This window comes from Chionomys nivalis, chromosome 11, assembly GCF_950005125.1.
Source record: "Chionomys nivalis chromosome 11, mChiNiv1.1, whole genome shotgun sequence".
NCBI lineage: Eukaryota > Metazoa > Chordata > Mammalia > Rodentia > Cricetidae > Chionomys > Chionomys nivalis.
The window spans coordinates 20,447,765-20,466,855 of NC_080096.1; the positions used below are offsets into that span (position 1 = coordinate 20,447,765).

The window sequence follows — 19,091 nt, forward strand, 5'->3', positions numbered from 1 at the left end:
ACAGGGAGAAGGTCACAGTGCCAGCCTGGTGTGGAAGACAGACATCTTTATATATACTCATTCCACAGATCTGGCCTGGGCGCCTGCTCTGTAGGCGTGAGGCTCTTAGTGAAGCGAGACAAATGCTGTCCCTGTCTTGTGATCTCATATTTAATGGACACGGAGCATGTGAGGGACACGCACAGCCCCCACTGAGTGCTCAGAGGAGGAGAAGCTAAATCCTGAGTTCAGAGGAAACACCAGTCTTGAGGTAGACCACTAGGCTCTCGCCACACCTCTTCTTCCTGACTGTGACCTCGACAGGTTCATTTCCCCACTTGATAAATTGAGGTCTGTAATTGCTACCCCATGGAGTGCTGTGGAGATTAAGTGATGTAAATGGCTTGTCTGCGTGCCTGGCACACAGTAAATGTCTAATAGATGTTTAGCATCTACTGAAGCAAACCAAGGCAGAGGCACTCCCGCTGCCCAGAAACCTCAGACATAGGTGAGTGGTTTGTTCTTAGTGGACCTTTTCCTCCTTGCCCCCTGGACCTGTCACTGTGCCTGTGACATTATCAATAAGTCTGGTCATACCTAAGCAGCTGACCTGTGAGCAGGTTATCTCTGATTATCCAGAGGGGCCTGGAATGTGTGAACACCACCCGAGTTTGGACCCATGATCAGAGCAGGGAAAACCCTGACAAAGTGAGCGATAGTGGAAAACTAGGGAGCTGTAGGGCAGGGGCTTTGGGTTAGCATTCTGGGGACCGTCTAGGTCTGAGTCTGACTTCTCTCACTGTCCCTCCCCTAAGCCACACATCTTTGAGATCTGCACAGCTCATCATGTAGAAAGAGAACGTCTTCCTTCCTTCCTTCCTTCCTTCCTTCCTTCCTTCCTTCCTTCCTTCCTTCCCTCCCTCCCTCCCTCCCTCCCTCCCTCCCTCCCTCCCTCCCTCCCTCCCTTCCTTTCTTTCTTTTTTCTTTTGGACAGGGTTTAACTCTGTAGCCCAGGCTGGCCTTGAACTCTTGACAATCCTCCTGCTCCAGTCTCCTAAGTGCTGGAATTACAGGCATGTACTGCCAATCCCGTAAGAGGGTATTAACCCAAGGTTGCAGTGAGGCGGGACAGAGATCAGGCATTCGCTGCTTCTAGCATAGTGTCTGGCTCGTGAAAGAGAGAAAAGACACTTCAAGAATTTTATATTATTTATTTATTCATTTATTATTTATTTATTTTGAGGCAGGGTCTTGCTATGTTGCCTTGGCTGGCCTGGAGTTTACTTTGTGGATCAGACTTGTTTCAGACTCATTGAGATCTACCTGCTTCTCCCTCTCAAGTGCTAAGATTAACAGCATGCACTCCTGTGGCCCCATCACTCCAAGAGTATTGCTTCAAGAAAGCATCAGGCAATGGTGGTGCACACCTTTGGTCCCAGCACTCAGGAGGCAGAGGTAGGTGGATCTCTGTGAGTTCCAGGACAGCCAAGGCTACACAAAGAAACCAAAACAAAAGAGAGAAAGAGACAGAAGAACGCAAATAACCCACTAAGTGGTCAGACCAGTCCCAAGAATGCCTTGTACTAGGAGGGGAAGTTTCGACCATCTCTGGGCTCCCAGGGTCAGGTTCTTGGCACTCTGACCAGCTACCCTGAATTTGCCTGGGGAGGAAATCCTTCATTTATTCAGTTTGCGTGAGGGCAGGTTTTGAGTTGAGGAAACCCAGTTCCCCAGACTCCACGGACCATTATGAAGTCCCTGTGGCTCTGGTTGTATGCATGAGCAGAGAGGTCCCCTCACAGAGCACACCCAGTCTCCATGTGAAGAAGAAAAATGAAAAGATGTGGTACCCATCTTCCCAAGTTACGAATAGAAGTGGTACCCATCCTCCTGAATTATGAAAAGATGTGGTACCCATCTTCCCAAGTTACGAATAGAAGTGATACCCATCCTCCTGAATTATGAAAAGATGTGGTACCCATCCTCCAAAGTTACGAATAGAAGTGGTACCCGTCCTCCCGAATTATGAAAAGATGTGGTACCCATCCTCCTGAGTTAGGCTGTTTTGACAGAAGAATGAATGATTTCCAGGCTCAGGAGGGAAGGTGTTCAGGCCCTCGGTGTTCTAAGAAGAGGAAGAATGCCGAGGTGGCTGTTACAGAGCAAGTGCCCAGGCAGCTACATAATTCAAGATCAGCTAATGGGGATTTTTGACTTGAGGGAAAAAAGATTTCCTAAAAGCATCAAAGAGTCAATAATGGTTCAGACAGAGCTTTCTCTGGGTCTGGTCCAATGGGTGGTATTTTTTTTTTCCAGTGCTGAGGATAAACCCAGGACTCTGTGCATGCTAAGTGGGTGTTTTACCACTGAGCCACAACCCAGTGCTACAATGAAAGATGTTCAACATCATCACTCTTCTATGGCAGACTCAGTGGCTTGAAACCACGTGGCCAGGGAGCTGGTCCAGCAATTAAGAACCAGAGGACCCAAGTCCAGTTCCCAAACCTCTCAACTGCCTATAACTCCAACTCTGGGGATCTGATACCCTCTTCTGACCTCCTCATGAAGCACATATACATCTACACTTAAATCTTTTTTAAAAAACCAAAGTGGGGCCAGGTGGTGGTGCGTGCCATTAATCCCAGCACTCAGGAAGCAGAGGCAGGTGAATCACTGTGAGTTCGAGGTCAGCCTGATCTACAGAGCAAGTTTTAGGACAGGTTCCAAAGCTACACAGAGAAACCCTGTCTGGGAGAAAAAAGCAAAACAAAAAACCCCAAGTATATAAACAGAAAGACTTCAGTTTATAATATGGGACAGAAGGGGTGGTGTGGCAAAGTGGTTAGCGGTGCCCGGGCTGTACTGCCAGAGTTAAATGCCCTCTTGATATGCTAACTGGACACACAACCTGGAAAAGTCACTTCATCTGTGTGCTTTAGTTTTTCTTCTCTGGAAGAGGTCAATATGCGTTTTAGAAGGTTCTAAGTGCGTGACAGAGATGCGACTGAACAGGGTAAGGTGTGGGATTACTGCCCCCTCCACCCCACCTATGCCCCTTGCACAGCCAGGTAATTATCCCCTCCCCCTACAGGACAGCAGGGTTTTTGCCCTGGAGACCTGGACCCAGGGTCAGCAAACTCAGGGCCAGAATGAAATGCCAAATGGAACCGTCAGGAGCCCATCAGCCCCTTCCCCAGCTCTGTAACCACAAGTCCCCACCACAGGTGGGAGAGGAGAGAACTTTAGGCACTAATTTCCTTTTCCTTTCCTTTGTCATCGTCTTCTTCTTCTTCTTCTTCTTCTTCTTCTTCTTCTTCTTCTTCTTCTTCTTCTTCTTCTTCTTCTTCTTCTTCTTCTTCTTCTTCTTCTTCTTCTACTTCTCCTCCTCCTCCTCCTCCTCCTCCTCCTCCTCCTCCTCCTTCTTCTTCCTTATTTCTCTGAGACAGGGTTTCATTCTCACTATATAGCAGAGGATGACCTTGAACTCCTGATCCTTCGGCCTCTACCTCCCAAGTACCAGCGTCAGTGCCATGTGCGTTTATGCCCAGCTCTAGAAACGGATGCTTACACGTCCTCGGTGTGGAAGTCCCTTAGAACCAGTCCCTACAGGGCTAGTTTTCAGGATCTTCCCATGAATCCTCACGCTCACAGCTGCCAGCTCATTATTCAGCTTCTGCTCAACGATCGAATTTTAGTCCCATCTCACCAGACAGTTGAAGGGACTCTCCAGGATAAAAGAGAGCCCAAAGCAGACAGGTCAGCTACGGCAGTGACGCAGGCTGACAATGCAGAGCGGAAGAAAGCATAAACCACAAATGACCAGTGTCCCCGGAGAGTTAAGAGCTGTCACTATGGCCATGACACAAGAAGCTGTAACTGTTAGGAGAGAAGGAATAACGAGAGAAGAAAGCATCAGGAAGATAAATCGCCAGAGTCTAAAGTTTTAACAAGTAAACAGAATGTTCGAGAGATAACAAAACGGTCATTCTCTGGAGGTTATATCAAAAAAGACCTTATAAGAAAGTTAGAAGGCCAGGGTGGGGAGGTGGCTGAGTGCACAACAGTGCTTGCTGTGTAAGCTGGAGGAGCCAAGTTCGTATCTCTGGTGCTCACTTCAAAGCACAGTGCTATATGGCAAGTGTACTTAGGCAGGAGGGAGGCGGAAGTGGGCAGGTTCCAGGGGCTTTCTGGACAGCCGGTCTAGTGGGACTGTGAAGCTCCAGGTTCGGTGGGAAACCCTGTCTCCAAAAATAAGGTGGAGATTGATAGAGGGGAACCCCCGAGGCCAACCTGTGGTCTCCACACAGACATGCATGTGTGAGCACCCCTGGCTCTCACAAATATCAGGAAAGAAAATAAGTCAGAAGATCAAGGCAGGAGGCCTGTTTTATACAACAGGAGATGAGTCTGCAGACTGCACATGAAAACGAGTTCCCCAAATGTAGACGACTAGGCTTAAAGGGAACATTCTAGGAATTTTAGGGTAAGGGGGTCAGATCGCATCAGGAATCAGAATGGTTCCAGTACTTCCAGATGCTGCAAGGCAGGCGATGAGCGGCCTATGTACTCAAAGTTCTGATGGAAAATTATTTCTACTCATAATCATACTTGCATTCAAAGGAATTAGAAGTCAACATAAAGATAATTACAGAGAAAGTGATAAAAACTTTGCCACCTATAAACCTTTTCTCAGAAGGTGGCTACAGGATGTGCTCCGCCAAAATGAAGGCATGAACCCGATGCAGGGAGACTTTGGATCCAGGAAACAAGGATAGGTAGCTGGTCTGAGATAGCATCCAGACTCAGGTGCAAACAGGAGAAGGAAGGGTCTAGAAGGGAGCTCACAGGAAAACAAAGCAATACATAGATGATGTGGCTAAACAGAGAAGCATTTTACAGGTCCGATGAAGTTTAGCAAGATGCACATAGAAATAAATGAAAGGAGCATTTGAAGCCTGGAGCAGAGGTGCACGCCCATCACCTCAGCACCCAGGAAGTGGAGGCAGGAGATCAGGAATTCAAGGTCATCCTCAGTTATATCGAGGTCCAGGTCAGCCTGGACCAAAATGGGCTTTCAAAAATTCAAACTAATAAAGCCAATGATGAAAAAGAGGCTGCTGGCCGGGCGGTGGTGGCGCACGCCTTTAATCCCAGCACTCGGGAGGCAGAGGCAGGCGGATCTCTGTGAGTTCGAGACCAGCCTGGTCTACAAGAGCTAGTTCCAGGACAGGCTCCAAAACCACAGAGAAATCCTGTCTCGAAAAAAAAAAAAAAAGAAAAGAAAAAGAGGCCGCTGACTTTAGGGGGAAAATCTGCACACGGATGTAAATGGACACATGATGTGCTCTCTGATACAGAAGTAGACAGTTGAATGTAAGTGGACATGTGATGGGCTCTTTGATACAGAAGCAGACAGTTGGGTGTAAGTGTATGTGTGATGTGCTCTCTGATACAGAAGTAGACAGTTGAATGTAAGTGGACACGTGATGGGCTCTGATACAGAAGCAGACAGTTAGCGTAAGAAGAATGTCAGTGCTGGGCTGCTGAGACGGCCCAGCAGGTAAGGTGCTGCCACCAAGCCTGACGGCCTCCATGCAGGTGAAATTAGCATGCACGCATGGTGCACCTATGATCTCAGCAGCTGGGTGAGAAGGTCTTCTGAGCCTACAAATTAGAGACCAGCCTGGGCAACATATTGAGACTCTCTATATGAATATTAAAACATGATAATTACACAAACACACACATAATGAAAAAAACAAACCCTGGATGTTTTTCTGAAATGCTTATCTGGTTCTCTGGGCATAGAGAAGACTGAGCCCCCTGCAGGTGGCAGGGTCGCGACTCCTGGCTTCAGGAAGGACTTGGGTTAAAATGACAGGGTTTGAAAAGTGGAGCAACCCAGGACTACATCATAGAATGCGAGGTCTATGTAAAGCTGGGCAGACTGTGAGGTGAGACACGAACCTTTGGTGAGTACAGCCACTGAGATTCTGGGGTTGTCATTGTCTTGCTTAACCACATGCAAAGTCCAAGAAGTATTGTCTAAAGATGACAAATGAGAACATCATCTAAGCATCTTCTTTGACATTTTTTATTTTTATATTTTATTTTATGTGTTTGAGTGTCTTGCCTGCATGTATTTGTGCCATATGTATGCAGTACCCATGGGGGGCAGAAAGAGGGCGTCAGATCCTCTTGAAACTGTAGTTCCAGACAGCAGTGAGCCACCATGTGCGTGCTGGGAATTGAACCTCTTGAAGAGTAGTCAGTTTGCCGTACTGCTGAGCCCGTCTCCCTAGCTCCAGGATATTAAAAACATCTCTTTGTGTATGGGTGGGGGACATATGCGCCATGGTGTGCCTGCAAAAGTTGATTTTTACCTTCTACTATGTGGGTCCTGGGGATGGACCTCAGGATTTGAGATCTAATAGTCGAGAGGACAGATAAAGCCTTCGCCGTGGATGCTGGCGGGGAGCAGGACGGAGGAGAGAGAGGACAGAGGGTGGTGTTTACACTCTGACACTCTGCACTTTGTGTTACGTTGGCAGGAATACAACTTTGTAATTTTTGGTGCTTGTAGTTTGGAAATTGGTCCACCAGACAAATTGTCCACAGAGGTGTGTCCCAGGAAAAACAGCTTGCTAGACAGCCCCACCGAGGAATTCACACGTGACCAGACATGGGAAGGCATGTCGGTCTGCGGGGTTGGTGGTGAGGACTGTGGAAGTTCACATAGTGGGTCACGCAGATCTGCCTTTCCGGGGTGACACCCCGAGTCCTGGTATGAGACATGATACTTGTCTGGGGGAGCCTGCTGCTTCCAGGGAAAGAATGGTCCAAATCCTCTAACTTGGGGAACCTAGAGAGGCCAGAGTCCTGGGAGTAAAGAGAATTCCGTCAGGGAAAACACGAGACAGTGGTGTGTGCTAGAAAGACACAGCCCAAGAGAAGGTGATGGAGTGAGCCTCTCAGAAGAGGCGGTCTGAAAAGAGACATGAGCCAAGTGGAGTGACAATGCACTTGACTGATGAGGATGGCAGTAAGTCCAGAAGTCCTGAGGGGGCACTGGGCTGACATGTCTGAGGAATAGCAGAAAGGTTAGTGTGACCCAGGACATTCGTCAAATAGATTTGGGGAGCCTGGACCCCAGAGGTAAAGTTGGAGCCCACTTATAGAACATAGATGGTGTTTTGGGGAGATCCTGGGGGTTGAGAGCAGAAATAGGGTACGATTTGTTTTCTGGCTAGAGCAGGAGCCTAAGGAGGCCACCAGGGCAGGGCGTGGTTATGGAGGACAAGAGAGAGGGAGACCCTTCAGCCCCACATGGACCAGCCCAGCAGCCTTGGCTCTCACTCAGCAGCAGCCCAGCCCCCTCTGGGGATGGAAGGATCCATCACAAATCAAAATAGCAGGCGAAGAACAGCCTCGAATTGTTCCGTGTAAGAGCAGAGAAATTAGACGAGTCAGCTGTGGGCTCGAGACCGCCTCCCACACAGCTGTGATCCACAGCCTGATGAAGACACTTCCGAGACTCACAATTCTCCGAGCGAAAAGTTTCTCTGCTCCAGACTCAGAGCAAAGAGTAGTTATTTTGGGACAGATGCTGGTCTTGGAGGACAATGAGGGGAGCCTTTTTTTTTTTTTTAATTAAAAAAAAAAACTATCTGCTGCATCACGGATAATTTTTAACAGAGGAAAGTTTGGTTAGCCCTTCAGAAACACCAAGTACCAAGCAGGGCCTGGTGAGTGCATGCCTGCCTTTAATCCCAGCACTTGGGAGGCAGAGGAAAGTGGATCTCTGTGAGTTCGAGGCCAGCATGGTCTATAGAGTGAGTTCCAGGACAGACAGGGTTCAAAAAACAAACAAAAAGAGTTCAATGGGGGCTGGAGAGATGGCTCTGTGGTTAAGAGCACTGACTGCTCTTCCAGAGGACCTGGGTTCAATTCCCAGCACTCACATGGCAGCTCACACCTGTCTGTAACTCCAAGATCTGAAACTCTCACACAGGCAAAACACCAATGCAAATAAAATTAAATAAATTATTTTTAAAAAAGAGTTCAAGGTTATCCTTGGCTTTGTTTCTTTGTTTTTCCAAGACAGGGTCTTGCTATGAAGCCCATGCTAGTCTCAAATTTGTAATCCTCCTGTCTCAGCTTCCTGATGCTAGGATTACAATGATGGGTACTCACTTTCCCCACTCTCAGAGACTTCCAGCTATAACCTGAAACACTAGGAATCGCTAATCCCAGCCTGCCCTTCCCTTTCTTACCAGTCCAAGGTGTAAGAGCGATTCTTACCTTGCCCCAGTATGGCTGTGGCTTTGTTTGTTTGTTTGTTTTGTTTTTTTGAGATAGGGTTTCTCTGTAGCTTTAGAGTCCGTCCTGGAACTCCCTTTGTAGACCAGTTTGGCCTTGAACTCACAGAACTGCCTGTCTCTGCCTCCCAGCCTGTGGCTGGGTTTTTATGAAGACGGTGCTATTCTAGAACAGCTTCCTCCATACCACCCTGTACCCAGCCCAGGCCCTGTACCTAAGGGACCACGCCTGTATATGCTGGTCATGCAAGGGCCTGCTGCATTGTGGATGGCTGTCTGCAGCCCAGAGCGTGAAGTATGCTGGGAGTGTTCAGGGCGTCTCACACCCTGGGTTATGATGTGTGATGGTAAATGTGGCTCGCCTTCCTCACAGCACGGGGACAGGAAAGGGAATGAACCATGGCATTCACAGTGGGATGGGTCCAGTTGTGTGGGGTTAGGAGGCCTGAATGGAACCAAGAAAGAACCAGAAGCCCCGAGCTACCACAGAGGACACTTCAAGGTGTAAGGTCCCAGCAGAACCCCTCACTCGAAGCTGAACAATCATATTCCCCAAAGACTAGGAAAATGGCCTAATTCCTAACTGCATCCTATACAGATGGATAACACCCCAGGGTGGGTAAGAACGGACCTCCATAAGTTTTCCTCTGACCTCTGCTGGGCAAGGCTTCTGACAGCCGAGTTGCACCCTGCCTGTGTCCTGAGTGCATAAATCCCTGGGCTCAGGGGTGCATTATTTATCCATTCTATACAATCCAGATTTGATATATTCTAGATTCTACAGACTCTATTCTATACATCCCTGGGCTCAGGGCTACATTGTCTATCATCGCACTAAATTCTCACAACCTTACACTCCCTGACCCCTGACCCCTTCCTTCCTTTTTTTTCTTTTTTGGAGACAAGGTGAGATTCTTCCTGGAGCTGGAGTTATAGGCAGTTGTAAGCCACTTGATGTGGGTGTTGGGAATCGAACTCAGGTCCTCATGTCACATTCATTGTCATAGGTAGCTCAGGCTGGCCTTGAACACATCATCTTCCAGCTTCAGCCTCCCCAGTGCTGGGATCGTAGGCACCAAAGAGATCCTTACCCATCTGCTTCTGGGAGAAGGAGTGATGGTCAGCTGGGTGGTGCAAGGCCCTTTTTTTTTTTTTTTTTTTTTTTTTTTTTTTAATGAGAAAGGGCCTCATGTAGCCCAGGCTCGTCCTGAACTCCCAGTCCTTGTGGGTTAGCTTCCTGAGTGCTGGGATTACAGGCATTGACACCACACTGGGCCAGTCCTTTGTGGAATTTTGATGAATTCCCTCTACTCCCCCAGTGTAATGAAAACTGAAATCCACGAAGTGGGTAGTCACCCGTGCTCTTCCTTCTAAGGTACACTAAGTTGAAGACGGCCACCAACATCTACATCTTCAACCTGGCCTTGGCTGATGCGCTGGCCACCAGCACGCTGCCCTTCCAGAGCGCCAAGTACCTGATGGAAACGTGGCCGTTCGGAGAGCTGCTGTGCAAGGCGGTGCTGTCCATTGACTACTACAACATGTTCACCAGCATCTTCACCCTCACCATGATGAGCGTGGACCGCTACATCGCCGTCTGCCACCCGGTCAAGGCCTTGGACTTCCGAACGCCTGCCAAGGCCAAGCTGATCAACATCTGCATCTGGGTCCTGGCTTCAGGTGTTGGGGTTCCCATCATGGTCATGGCAGTGACCCGACCGCGGGGTGAGTGCGCGAGGAAGCTGTAACAGAGGTCCCGACCACCTGTTGACCTCTGTGAATTTCAGTGTTTATTTGGGCAAGTGGGAGGGGTTACAGAGCAATGAAAGGAGTGGATTGGCTAGTGGGGTGGAGAGTCAGCCAATGGGGAGTGTGGGTGGTAGACTGTCGTGAAGATGAACGTCTGGTTGGTAGGTTGCTGGCCAAAAGGAATTTATAATAGACTTAAGGACTGACTGGCCAGGACTGTGAATAATACCGGCCAGGGAGATGCATAAATGGTCAAGGTATGATTGTCACTGGCCAATCAACAGCAGAGGCTACGGAATCTTCAGGCCCATCATAAACTCCCATTTATCCCACTTCTGAAAACCACTGCGGGGCCTGGAGAGATGACTCAGTGGTTAAGAGCACACACTGCTTTCTGAGAACCCGAGTTTGATTCCCAGCACCCATATCAGATGGCTTACAACTGCCTGTAACCCCAGCTCCAGGGGGAATCTCATACCTCCAACCTCTGTGGGCACACACATTCATGTGCCCATCCCCTCCCCCATACACATAATTAAAATAATAAAAATTTAAAAAGAAGACAGCTGGAAGTTGGGTATCTAATACATATAGGGCTCTAATCCTGACATGAGGAGCTTGAGGCAGGAAGGTCTTGAGAGACCAGCCTGGGCTATGGGCTAAGAGCCTGGAGAGAGGGACTTCCTGGGAGGATGTAGTTCAGTTTGTAGAGAGCTTGTCCAGAATGCACAGAGCCCCAGATCAATCCCCAGCACAGATCAGGTGCTGCATACCCATAAACCTTGCAAGAAGATAAAAAGTTCATGGCTAGCTTTAGCCCACCCTGGGCTACCTAAAACCGTCTCAAAAACAAAGAAAGAAAAATAAGGAGGAAAAAAAATACCATTGTCCAAATGACCAAAGCAAGACCTAGAGAGTGGTCCGCAGGGAGTGGCGACAGGCACATCTCCTGGGGTATCTGTACTCGTCTCTGTAGCTGCTGTAACAAACATCCCCAACCCATGGAAGTTTACTTCTCAGTCCACTACAATCCACTGGGTAGGAGGATAGTCTGGGGGTAACCCAGGCTCCCAGAGAAGGTGTCCACGTCTTCCACTATTGGTGTCTGGTCAGTGCATAGAGAAGGAAATCAGGAGAAGTCATGACCACTCCTCAGTGTTCTTGTCCATCCCTTCCTAGTGCTGACTGCTCACATGGCCCCACCATGACATAAGGAAGGAAGGGTGCCTATGCATTAGCAGCCAACCTCTGAGCCCTGTCTCCTCATAGACAAGGCAGGAGATACCTCTCCCTTTTCTCCTTCCCATCCCCCTCCTCTGACTGAGGCACAATGTGATGATACCTGCCCATAACCCCAGCACACAGGAGACTGAGAAAGACCCTGAATCCAAGGCCACTTTATATTATATATCCAGACCCTGATCAAAAGAAAACAGAATCAAGTCGGGTGGTTTAGTTCCAGCCTCCCAGGCAGCCATTGGATGGAATGACCTTTGATCTAAGGCTCCTGCCCTCAGGTCTCTCCTTTCTTTTGCTCCCCTGGTAGAAGTCTGTAGAAGCTTGATTCTCATGGTAGGGAAAGGGAAGAGGGTTGGTGGGAGACGCAGTAGGTACCTTGACGGCCACAAGGGCAGACCCCCAGTGCCATTATACAGACTTTGAGCAATTGCTTTTAACTGAGCAGCAGGGCCCATTGCTCAATGTCAGCCTTCAGTTTACGCTTCATTAACTGCAGCCTTGCTGGAAGCCGAGGCAAATGGACCTCACTCCTCCCTCTTGGAGCACCATTGCTCACACGACACACTGGTCCTCAGTCATCCCCGGGGCTCCTGACAGCCTGAAGGACTCCAGCCCCTTTCTCATGACTCTTGGGCTGCAAGTCTACTGTGTGGCTCCAAGAGATCTGGAGCATCCCTTGGGTCAGCTTCCGGCCTACATCAGAACCCTAAGACATCCTCTGAGACGCTCGTGTGGCCCAATCCTGTTCTCCAGGAGCAGGATGCTTCCCTTCCTCTTTCTACAGTGCTGGCTGTTGGGAAGGGCTCTGTTGTTTTATTTTACTTTTGGACATAGTCTCGGTATGTACCTTTTCCTAGCCTTGCGCTTGGGATGCTCCTGCCTCAGGCTCCTGAGCCGGTGGGACTGGAGGTTTGAGCTACCTCGCCTGGTACAGGGCTGTTGTTGACATTAACTGAGATCTGCACATTGTCCTATAACCTCCACATGTGTATGTGGCAGATACACACAGAGAACAAATATATCTAACCATTACTAAATAAATGTGCATTTGGCAGTTAGCCTCACCATAAGGAAACTTGAAGACAGTGAGTAGTCTGCCCAAGGCCATACACATCTGGGCTGGAGTTAGACTCCTAACCCAGGCTTTTTGGGGGGAGCAGGGGGATCTTATATAGCTCAGGCTAGCCTAGAAGTTAATGTAGTCAAGGATGGCCTTGAACTTCTGCTCCTCCCTGCCTCAATCTCCTGAGTGCTTGGGTTATAGGCATGTGCCACCAGGTCAAGTTTATTCAGTGCTGGGAATTGAACCCAGGGCATAGGGCATGCTGGGCACTCTAGCAACTGAATTACATCCCCAGCCCTAACTCACCCTCAGAATCAATCTTCAGTATTAATCAACTCACTGGAGCGATTTTGGAAATCGGTAGTAGGGGATTTGCTGAGTTAGCACCATGACTGCCCTTACCAGGCCGCGATAAATTATTAATGTCGTCCAAGGACATAGGGGCTTACAAACGGCCTGAGAGAAGACACAGAAGAGGACCTCCCAGATGAGGAACAATCCTGGGGTCTTTAAGCATAAGAAGGAGTTCAGCAAGTAAAGGGACAATCTAGGCATCAGTCAATCATCTTGAAAGGGAACAAGCAGACAGGGCCCCTTAGGCACACAGACCTCTGACCCTTGTCTTTGTTTCCCGGTCTCAGATGGAGCCGTGGTATGCATGCTCCAGTTCCCCAGCCCCAGCTGGTACTGGGACACGGTGACCAAGATCTGCGTGTTCCTCTTCGCCTTCGTGGTGCCGATCCTCATCATCACCGTGTGCTATGGCCTCATGCTGCTGCGCCTGCGCAGTGTGCGCCTGCTGTCGGGCTCCAAGGAGAAGGACCGCAGCCTGCGGCGCATCACACGCATGGTGCTGGTGGTGGTGGGCGCCTTCGTAGTGTGCTGGGCGCCCATCCACATCTTCGTCATCGTCTGGACGCTGGTGGACATCAATCGGCGCGACCCACTCGTGGTGGCCGCGCTGCACCTGTGCATTGCGCTGGGCTACGCCAACAGCAGCCTCAACCCCGTGCTCTATGCCTTCCTGGACGAGAACTTCAAGCGCTGCTTCCGCCAGCTTTGTCGCGGGCCCTGCGGCCGCCAAGAACCCGGCAGCCTCCGCCGTGGCCGCCAGACCACCGCGCGTGAGCGCGTCACCGCCTGTACCCCCTCCGATGGCCCTGGCGGTGGTGCTGCCGCCTGACCTCCCGCTAAGCACCCCACCCAAGTGAAGTGACCTGGCGGCCACACCGAGCCCCCTGGGAGGCCCGGGCCACCATCTGGGCAGCTGGAATGGGGCCTGCGCAGAGGGGTGGCCTCCGGCAGGGAGGGGACCTGAGGGATCCTAGGCTATGGGGTTGGAGGGGTGGGGGCAGAGCTGGCAACTCCAGAGAGAGAGAGTGACACCTGAGGCTCTAAACTGGATCCAGTGGAGCAGCGCTTCAAGCCTTGGGACAGCCCCAGGCTCTGGCCTTTTGAACACCCAGTTTCAGTCCAAGACCTGAGGATTCCAGCTCTAGAAACCAGGAGGGGCAGGAAGGATGGTGGCAGCGATCTCTGGGCTTTTGTATTATGGGGAGCAGACTCTTTTTAGAGAAGGTGAAGAGACCCAACAGGCAGGCAGTCAGGAAGGGCACTTTAGGGTCAGGAGATAAACGCACCTCCCGGGGCGGGGCAGAGGTGGGGGCCTCAGTTTGGAGAAGAGAACAGACTCTCACCGCGTTCTAACTAACCGACCGACTAAACTCGCTGAGGCTAGGTCCAATTTAATTCTTTATATAAAGAATACAAGCTGGGCTGATGGGCAGGTATGTGTAATCCCAGTGATGCTGGAGGCGCAGGCTGGAGAGTTAAAGGCCAGCCTGGGCACCTGAGTGTCTTAAAAATAAAAAGTAAAGAGGGTTGGGGGTGTAGCTCAGTGGCAGGGTGTTTGTGTGAGGTTCTGGGATCAATGAGACAAAACAAACAAAAAACCCTCCAAACAACAGCAAAAACAAACAAAAAATAAACCGTATGGGTGACTCTGAATTGAATAGCATCCATGGCCTGGCGACTCCGTGGGGCTGAGGACAGGTCGTGGGGCAGAAGCAGTGGCTCACCGAATACTGGAGCAAGGCCCCCAGAATCAAGTTCTAACAGGATCTTTGAGGCTCAGGAAGGAGCGAGAAGGTTCTGGGACTCCAAAACCCAGCAAGCCTTAGTGTCGAGAAACCGAAGTAAAGCCAGAAGGCGGTTCAGGGCTTAGGTGCACTCGTTATTCTCACAGAGGACGCAGATTCAGTTCCCAGCCCCCGCCTGGTGGCTCACAACCATCTCCAGTCCCAGTAAATCTGATGCTCTCTTCTGACCTCTGTGGGCACCAGGCACGAACATGGTGCACACACATACATGCAGGAAAAACACTCATAGACATAAAATAAGTCTTTAAAAAAAAACATGTGGCCAGGCAGTGGTGATGCATGCCTTTAATACCGGGATGCTGGGGCAGGTCAGCCTGGTCTACAGAGCTAATTCCAGGACAACTAGGATGAAATGCTGTCTCAAAATATCAAGACAAACAAAAACAAAATGGAGCTGGGCATGGTGGTGCACGCCTTTAATCCCAGCACCTTGGAGGTAGAGGCAGGAGGATCTCTTTGAGTTCGAGTCCAGCTTGATCTGCAGAGTGAGTTCCTGTCTCAAAAACCAAATGAAAACAAAAGTGTGTGTTTGTTAGAGGAGACTAGAAAGAGAGGCAGGCTTCTGCTTCCAGGTTAGTCGTGGAGCCTGAGGGTGGATACTTTTGGAGTTCGCTGGGCCCTAGTGTCTGGATCAGGACTGGAGCCCAGAGATGCCCCCTTGTTTGAGCACACCACGTGTGGTACCTTAGCGTGAGTGGGGGTTATCAGAACTACCAAATACTTGGACCCTGGATAAGAACCTGGAAGAATTCCTTCCCCTTCCTCCCCTGCCCATCAGATGTCTGGTGTTAGTGGCTCTCAGGGACTGGAGCTGCCCAAGTAGGAGCCAACTTTGAAAGCACTAAGGTAAGAAGGTTTTTTTTTTCTTATAGCAATGACGTCGGCATGGCCCTTTGTTGCCTCTCCGTTTGCCCCCTGGGTCTCTCCTCTGCCCTCGCTGCCCCCTTCAAGCTGCTGAGGGTGGACATAGGAACGCATCCAGGCACTCCTGGATCCCAGCTCCCCTGGATATCATTGTTTCCCTTGTCCCCCGTGCCTCCCCCACTGCCTGAGCAATCTGCCTGACTCCGTATTGAAGCAGCCTGCTGACATCCCTGTAAAAACAAATTTAATTCTCTTCCTTTTTTGGGACAGATGGAAAGAAATTGACGCCTTTGTCTCAAACAAAAAAAAAAAAAGGAGAGAGACAATATACCTCTTTTCTTCTTGACAGCCATTTCTTTGGAACAAAAGCTGGAGGCTGTCACTCCAGCAAGGACTGAACCAGCTTCCAGGGAGGCAGGAGCTAGGCAATCGGGGAAGGCTCCCTCGATGGACAAAGCACATCCTTTACTCAGTGGGAAGTTCCTAAAAGCCCAGAACCTTGGGATCTCCGTACCCGGGATGCGGTGTAATGGTCACCACTGACATCAGGCCGGCTCAGCCACCATAGCCTGCAACCCAGCCACATAAATGACCTTTGCCACCCAAATGGACCAGAGATTCTGTTTGAGTGTGGTGGTGGTGAGGTGGTCACCACGCAAAAGACGACACTCGCTACTGGAGAATAGCAAGGGAAGGGGACAAATACACAGGGGCAGACTCCAGAAGCAGGTGACACAGGAGTAAGGGCTGTGTGTCTTCCTTGCAAGGACTCTAGCGTTGTGTCCCACCCAGGGCAGGCTGTAAAGCTGCTTTAGTTCCCTCATTGTTCTTGCCTGTGGAAATGAGAACTCAATTTATCTGTCTGTCTGTCTGTCTGTCTGTCTGTCAGTATGTATGTATGTATGTATATATGTCTGTATGTCTGTCTGTTTGTGGCCCAGGCTGGTCTTGGACTCCTGATCTCCCAGCTGGAGCCTCCAGAGTGTAGGTTTTAAAGTTGTTTAAGCATTGATTGATTGATTGATTGTGTCTCTGTGGGGGCATTGCTCCTGCCACAGCGCACATGTGGAGGTCAGAGGACAGTTTGGGAGAGGTCATTCTCTCTACCACGTGGGTTTCTAGGAATTTGAACTCAAGTCATGAGGCTTGCCAGCAAGGACCTTTATCCACTGAGCCCAATTTAATTTTTTTCTTTTTATTATTTGTTTGCATATGCGTGTGTTTGTGCGTGTACACACTGGCAAGCTGTGGCACCTCCCAAGTGTTTAGATTATAGGCATGCATTACCACATCCAACAAGATCTGGCTGCTTTTTCCCCCTTTCTGGTACTAACAGACATTTGTTCTGGAATCAGCTGAGGCTGGCCCAGACCATGTGTGGTCAAGGTAATGTAAGCACACTGAAGTCTTCCTTCACTGGGCACTCTGGGCACTGAGACTCAGAAATAGTCAGCCATGCCTCTTCTCTCTGAGAGCTCCAGCCAGTGCTGGGAGGCGAATCACTCGCAGGGGATTGCATGCTTGTGTGACAAGTAGTGGCAACCCCAGAAGGGTGTTCCAGGGAAGTGCCTGTTTAACTAAACACGTTTGCAGCAATTCTCTAAAAGGTGGCAAAGGGCCAGGGGGTTTTAAAGGATGCATAGGAATTGGCTACCAAGAAGGCAGACAGTGGGGGAAGCATGGGTAGGTCCACAAGCATGGCAAAACCACAAGCTTTGAGTGGGGGAGGCCGAGAACCGGCCGAGTGCCGTGGAGCACCAGGCTTGATGCCAAGTGCTTTGGGCACAGTGACTCAGCTCATCCTCTCGACAGCAGAGGGGGCAAAAGTAGCACGACCCCCATTTGCCTGTTTGTTTTTGGTTTTTTGAGACAGGGTTTCTCTGTAGCTTTGGTGCCTGTCCTGGAACTACCTCTTGTAAACCAGGCTGGCCTCGAACTCACAGAGATCCACCTGCCTCTGCCTCCCGAGTGCTGGGATTAAAGGTGTGTGCCACTACCACCCCGCTGTTTGTTTTTGAGGCAAGGTCTTGCTATGTAGCACTGGTTGTCCTGGAACTTGCTATAGAGACCAGACTGGCTTCAAACTCACAGACTGGTCTGCCTCCCGAGTGCTGGGATTAAAGGTGTGTACCTTTATTGGTTAGTATCCCTATTTTAGATGTGAACACTGGGCTTGGAGAGGTCATGCTGATATCCCCTGAGTCTTAGACTGTGTCAGGAGTGGCAGGACTCAGGCCAGAAGAAAATTCCCAGGTCCAAGCTTGCTGTGAACAGTGGGCATCAGTGAAGTAGGAAGACAACCCAGCTACTGCCGGAACCTCGGGATGAGGCTTTTGAAGACTTCACAAAATGGGAGAAAAGGGCAATTTTCTGTGAACTTTTGTTCCTCCGTAAGTTCTCCAAATCTCTGCTTTTCAAAATGTACCATGTGCAGTGGATTTTTAGAGCTGAAAACTGACAGTGTAATTCTAGACTATCACAGAGCGCTTCCTCCCCGAAATTTCCATTCCTTTCTCTCCAGGAGGTGGGAGGAAAGATTTTGCCTTTGGTTTAAAAATGCCCTACAGTTTCAGGCTCTTCTGGATGTCCTAGAACTCCCGATGAAGGCTAGAATCTGAAGTTGGCTCTCCCTAGCGGAGCCTCAGTTTCCCTACCTGTAGAGTGGACTTTTAGAGAGAGCCTGTGAGGACCGATTAGGTAATGTATATGTATAGCCATGGGGCCTGCCACCCGGCAAGGCGCTGTGACTGGAAAAGCGGAGCTGGAGTGGAAGGTCAGAGCCCAGGACCCAGAGGATGCATCCGTTTCAAGAGTGGAGAGAGGAGAACGGGAATCTAGTCGGGGACCCCCTTTTCTCCTAGCTCTGGAGCCCCCATGGAGAGTAAGAAACTACTGGAGCAGCAGAAGGAATAAGGGGAGAATTGCTGTCATGGAAACAGGAGGAGGAGGGCGTTCCCAGAGAGAGGGAGAGATGGATAATGTCAAGTATAATAGAGAGGACGGGGGTGCAGAGGGCAGGAGGGTGATGAGAGTAAACCAGAGACCTCAAGTTTAGTTTCCTACATGTCCTGAGTGACCCCCAAACCTGGCTCCAAATCTCAGCTCTAAAGTTAAATAGGGCCGGGCGGTGGTGGCGCACGCCTTTAATCCCAGCACTCGGGAGGCAGAGGCAGGCAGATCTCTGTGAGTTCGAGACCAGCCTGGTCTACAAGAGCTAGTTCCAGGACAGGCTCCAAAGCCACAGAGAAACCCTGTCTCAAAAAACCAAAAATAAATAAATAAATAAATAAAGTTAAATAGGCCCATGAACTAGCAAAGGATTTGCCCTCGCCAAACTTCTGTTTTCCCCTACATCTAAGACAAGAGAATGGGTGGTCCCTCATACGGTGGCTGGTGTCTAATCAGCCTCTTGGGTTGGTTGAATTCATGGCCACTTGTAGCAGCTGGGTCTTAGGCAAGTCACATCATCTTCAAGAGTCCCTTCTGGGCACTTAGATACTGCAAACTGAGTTCCTACAGAAGTTCCTGGCACATAGTGGACCCCAATACAGATTCTAGCACATAGTGGACCCCCAATACAGAGTCTAGCAATTCTGTGGGTACCAGAGCTGCCTGTTGTAAGGAAGTTTGCTTGCCTTGGAAATGCCTGGCAAGTTGGAGATGGGCATTGGATACCTGGAGCATTGCTGGAGCAGCAGGTACCCCAGCCTAGTACCTCCT

The 19,091-nt window shown here is 49.9% G+C and overlaps 1 protein-coding gene across 1 annotated transcript in view; it reads left to right on the forward strand.

The window, feature by feature from the left end:
- Positions 1–17,074, forward strand: part of Oprd1 (opioid receptor delta 1) — a 34,948-nt gene extending 17,874 nt beyond the window's left edge. The window contains exons 2-3 of the mRNA XM_057784171.1: positions 9,673–10,022; positions 12,990–17,074. Of these exons, the coding sequence (XP_057640154.1) occupies positions 9,673–10,022; positions 12,990–13,531 (892 nt within the window). The 3' untranslated portion in view covers positions 13,532–17,074. The remainder of the gene's footprint in view (positions 1–9,672; positions 10,023–12,989) is intronic.
- The last annotated feature ends 2,017 nt before the right edge of the window (positions 17,075–19,091 follow it).